Raw genomic sequence first — 4,754 nt, 5'->3', positions numbered from 1 at the left:
AACACTAAAATAACACATCGTAGATCTGAATGAATGAAATATTCTTAGGAAATATTTTTTTCTTTACATAGTTGAATGTGCTGACAACATAATCACACAAAAATGTTCAATGGAAATCAAATGTATCAACCCATGGAGGTCTCGATTTGGAGTCACACTCAAAATTAAAGTGGAAAACCACACTACAGGCAGCAGAACGTTCTCCACGGCGTCTCCAGACTCTGTCACATGTGCTCAGTGTGAACCTGCTTTCATCTATGAAGAGCACAGGGCGCCAGTAGCAAATTTGCCAATCTGGGTGTTCTCTGGCAAATGCCAAATGTCCCCCACCTGTGGACGTCAGGCCCTCATACCACCCTCATGGAGTCTGTTTCTGACCGTTTGAGCAGACACATGCACATTGTGGCCCGCTGGAGGTCATTTTGCAGGGCTCTGGCAGTGCTCCTCCTTGCACAAAGGCGGAGGTAGCGGTCCTGCTGCTGCGTTGTTGCCCTCCTACGGCCTCCTCCACGTCTCCTGGTAGCGCCTCCATGCTCTGGACACTACGCTGACAGACACAGCAAACCTTCTTGCCACATCTCGCATTGATGTGTCATCATGGATGAGCTGCACTACCTGAGCCACTTGTGTGGGTTGTAGTCTCATGCTACCACTAGAGTGAAAGCACCGCCAGCATTCAAAAGTGCCCAAACCATCAGCCAGGAAGCATAGGAACTTAGAAGTGGTCTGTGGTCAGTGGTCATCTTAAGGCAAAGTGCGTTGTTAGAACCTTTGTAGGAGCATAGTTAAATCTATGAGCTGTTTCCAAAACCATCATTATTAAATGTGCACTTGATAACACTCATAAACGAATGCTTGCCTCAGTGCATCCTTACATTATTTTTCTACACAGATCACTTTATACACAGATGATCTCCGCTAAACATAGAATCACATGGTTTATCTTATCTCTATGACTGCAGATAACTTCAGAACAAAGTTGACTACCAAAAAAAGTTGTCTTTGCAATTGATACAAATATGACATAAAAATAATCTTCAAATGAAAACCACAACCATTAAAATATAGAGTGGGCCTATTTCATATTCTAATGTGCCAATTGTAGACTGTCTGTAATTTGCCTCAATATATTTCATGATGTGTAGCCGAAAGCGCACAATGGGGAAAATGTGTGATTTAATGCATTTTTATTTGGTAAGCATTAGAATAACCTGCCTCAATATTTGCAGCCATAAGGTGGTAATATCTCTCTAGGAATTGATCTGTCAATTCAAATGTTAAAAGACACATTTTGAATCGAGAAAGTTTTCACTTTCTTTCGATCCCATCAGTATCGACACATACTTCAACAATGCACTTAGCTTAGCGACCATTCTCTCTGCATGTTGTTTTGGGAAACATGTGTTACATCTTCGGCTGTTGTGGGAAAGATGCATCATTAAAAAAACTATTGCTATTAGGAAACCGGTCCAAGGACATTATAAATCAAGAATGGGCCACTCCAGTCCTCAGTGGCCAGAATGATGTCACACTTCTTCCCCATCCCTAGCTAACACAGCTGATTAAACTAATTGTATTTTAAACTAAAGATTATGATTAGTTGATTATTGGAGTCAGGTGTGTTAGCTGGGGCTGGCGCAAAAGTGTGACACCAATCAGGCCCCGAGGACTGGAGTTGACCATCCCTATTATAAATGAAGATACTTGACAGTATTGAGATACATCCAGTTCAGATTGTAGTATATGTGCAGCTGTGTAACATGTCTGGAACATCATTAGGTAAATCAAACAAGGGGTGGAGTCATACTAAGACAAAGGGATACAAAATGACACTGTAGTTATTGCAAATGTCAAAGAAATATGTACAATTGCAACTAGAGAATAATGGCGCTCTGTATTACATTCCTCCTACTTCTTACCTTTGGCTGTTCAGCTACAGTTCAGCAGCTTTATTGGGAAGCGGAATCTCGGAGCCAAGTGGCACATGCCCCTGGGAGATTAGTTCCACAGTATAGGCCTGTTCAAGAACCAGCCAGATTTCAACCAAGGCCTGTGCAATGGCCCTCCAGGGTCCAGACACCGACGCAAGTTCAAAACCCTTTTCTCCAGTCAAAGCAGACCTTCAATGAGCCTTTGACCTGGCGATATCCTGACGATCCAGTCAAAGAGGTGCAGTTGGCTATTGATGAGCAGAGACCGCTGCCTTTGCCTGCCAGTAGCATTGCAGTTCAATGTGGGGAGACTGCTGCTCGTGTGGAAGTCAAACGAGATCTGCTTGGGATCGGCCAACTCATTCACCCAGCGGATCTTACCTTGGGAGGCTGTGCTGTCACCGGGGAGGATGCTTCCGCTCAAGTTCTGATCTTTGTCACTGAGCTGCACGAATGTGGCAGCACCCTGACGGTAACATTGAGCATTAGCATCGTTATGACTTTTCTAGGTTAACTACCATTGATTTTCTTACAATGCCGTTTGCTGCTCTGATTCCAGATGACTGAGGATTCACTTGTCTATGTCTTCACACTCCGTTATACACCAGCCACCCTGGGCAGCAGCCCCATTGTTCGGACAAGAGAAGTGGTGGTCTGGGTTGAGTGCCACTATCAAAGGTGAGTTGACTACACCTGCGTTGGTTCTTTTTTTTTCTTCAGTTCAATCAACTTTGGATACACTTCCTTGGCCATTTGGTTTCACATTTAAAGACTCCTTTACAGAAATCATGATGTGAGCAGTGGTTCAGTGAAGCCCACCTGGAATCCTTATGCCTCCACTAAGGTTGCAGAGGAGCTCCTCTACTTCTCCCTGAGGCTAATGACTGGTTAGTAACTGCTTGTCCTTGCCATATTGACATTGCTCTTGTCAGGCATTGACTTAAGTGCTGTCTCTGCACTTGTTTGTAAACTATGGTGTTGCCAACTGGCAAATGTAACCGCCGCTTAGTTATTGGAATGAGGTGGCTACCCCAGAGTACAAAAGGATGGCAGTTATATTTGCCATGATAAAACCACACTGCTGATGTACAGACCCTGCTCTAGTTTCTGACTTGGCATAAGCATTAGACTGTTGCCTTGTCTTTGCAGACAACTGGCAGTTGGAGAGACCCAGCAAAGAGTACGTCCTTGGAGATAATATTAACTTTGAAGCTTCTGTCGTCCAGTTCTTCCATGTGCCCCTCCGAGTCTTTGTGGACAACTGTGTAGCCACAGTCATCCCAAACGCCAACACTGTCCCAAGATATGCCTTCATCGAGAACCGTGGGTGAGTATCCTTTGTAAGGCACTTGATCTAGTTCAAGGACTAATTGTTTGCTTTAATCTGCTAAGGAAAGCATTTTCCATTCCCTCCACCTGCCCACACTTCAGATCAACAGCCATCTTGAATGGCATCCTTCCAGAGTTTCAGCAGTGTAGGCAGCCTAATTTTGATTTTTGTGACCTTCAGTTGTCTGGTCGACACCAAGCTGACAGGCTCCAGGTCCCAGTTCATACCTCGCACCATGGATGACACGCTCCAGTTCCAGATCAAAGCCTTTAGGTTCCATGTTGTGAACTCTGGCTCAGTGAGTAGTTAATCCTGAGATCCTCTGCAAATTGGCTTCGGAATGTCCAAATTGATAGAATTGGCTGTTTTGATTCACTTCAATCAACAATGAATTATGCTATGCCCAATATGGCTTGTGTTGTACCCAACATGACGTTACTTTGATTTGATGTCTTATGTGGTACCAATGCTGAGACTTCAACACATTTCAACAGCTATACATTACCTGCCTCCTGAAAGCCACAACAGCTTCAGCCCCTATTGATCATGAGAACAAGGCTTGTTCCTTCTCAAATGGGTAAGTCTGGGTATATATGGCAGGGTGTGCACTTTGCTTGTACATACTATATGCAACACTCTCTTTTCAATAGATGGCGCGAGGCCAGTAAGAAAGACCAGGTGTGTGGCTGTTGTGACACAGACTGTGGCATGAGAAGGGAACCGGATCCAGGTACATTTGCACTACAGTCCAGTGTTTGTTATTCCTGGGCAAAAATGTGCACCTAGGGTGCACACTTGTCCTAATCAAGTACTTACAGACTTGATTCACGTAAGCCCTTGGCTGCAATCTCTAGTGCTAGGCTGGAAAAAAGTGCACCCTCTGCGTAAATTATTTGTTCTGTTTCTTGCTATGTCGGACCCCAGTAAGCCGACAGCAACAGCTAGTATAATGGATCCTAATATATCAAATCAGGAAGGTTTTCTGCTCTTCCTAGGTTTCCGGTGGGAGCAAGAAACCTCTATTGGTCCTCTCAACATCAAAGAAAAGCTTCTTGACTGATGGCCTATTTAATCATTTGGACTGACTTTCCTGTTGAAAAAAACACATTATGGATGATTAAAAATATATGGATTTCAAAAGGATTTGTCTTGAGTCTTTTGTTCATGAGCTTTTTTTAATGTGTAAAATGAAGTACTACTTTTTGCTTGCTAGCTACTGTGGTAGTTTAACAAGAGGTGGTAGCTAAGCTTGTTTACAAACAAATTGGCAACTGTGCTAAATGGCTACCTAGCTAGTTTACTGTGGCTAGCCAAGAAGAGCATGTTTTGAAAATTAGATTTGTGCTTTGAGTAAGTATTATCACCATAGGATTTAACATTCAAAGCAACTAAGTCAGTGGCAGGAAATGTCACCTTAGCTTGCTACAGAACTTCTGCGTTATTGGTTGTTCTTGTGTCTTATCAGCCAACACCACTGCACAAACCTGTCACTA

The 4,754-nt window shown here is 43.5% G+C and overlaps 1 protein-coding gene across 1 annotated transcript; it reads left to right on the top strand.

Moving 5' to 3' along the window:
• Positions 1-1,779: 1,779 nt before the first annotated feature.
• On the top strand, positions 1,780-4,401 carry LOC110521317 (zona pellucida sperm-binding protein 3). Its single transcript, XM_021598798.2, has 8 exons — positions 1,780-2,403; positions 2,491-2,609; positions 2,715-2,818; positions 3,081-3,258; positions 3,442-3,559; positions 3,756-3,838; positions 3,912-3,991; positions 4,257-4,401. Exons 1-8 carry the CDS (start codon positions 1,885-1,887, stop codon positions 4,319-4,321), a joined length of 1,266 nt encoding a protein of 421 aa, XP_021454473.2. The 5' UTR covers positions 1,780-1,884; the 3' UTR covers positions 4,322-4,401.
• The last annotated feature ends 353 nt before the right edge of the window (positions 4,402-4,754 follow it).

The sequence above is a fragment of the Oncorhynchus mykiss genome, chromosome 30 (assembly GCF_013265735.2).
Source record: "Oncorhynchus mykiss isolate Arlee chromosome 30, USDA_OmykA_1.1, whole genome shotgun sequence".
NCBI classification, from domain to species: Eukaryota; Metazoa; Chordata; class Actinopteri; order Salmoniformes; family Salmonidae; genus Oncorhynchus; species Oncorhynchus mykiss.
The sequence above is the reverse complement of the archived record's forward strand: the minus strand, read 5'-3'. Positions and strand labels throughout refer to the sequence as shown.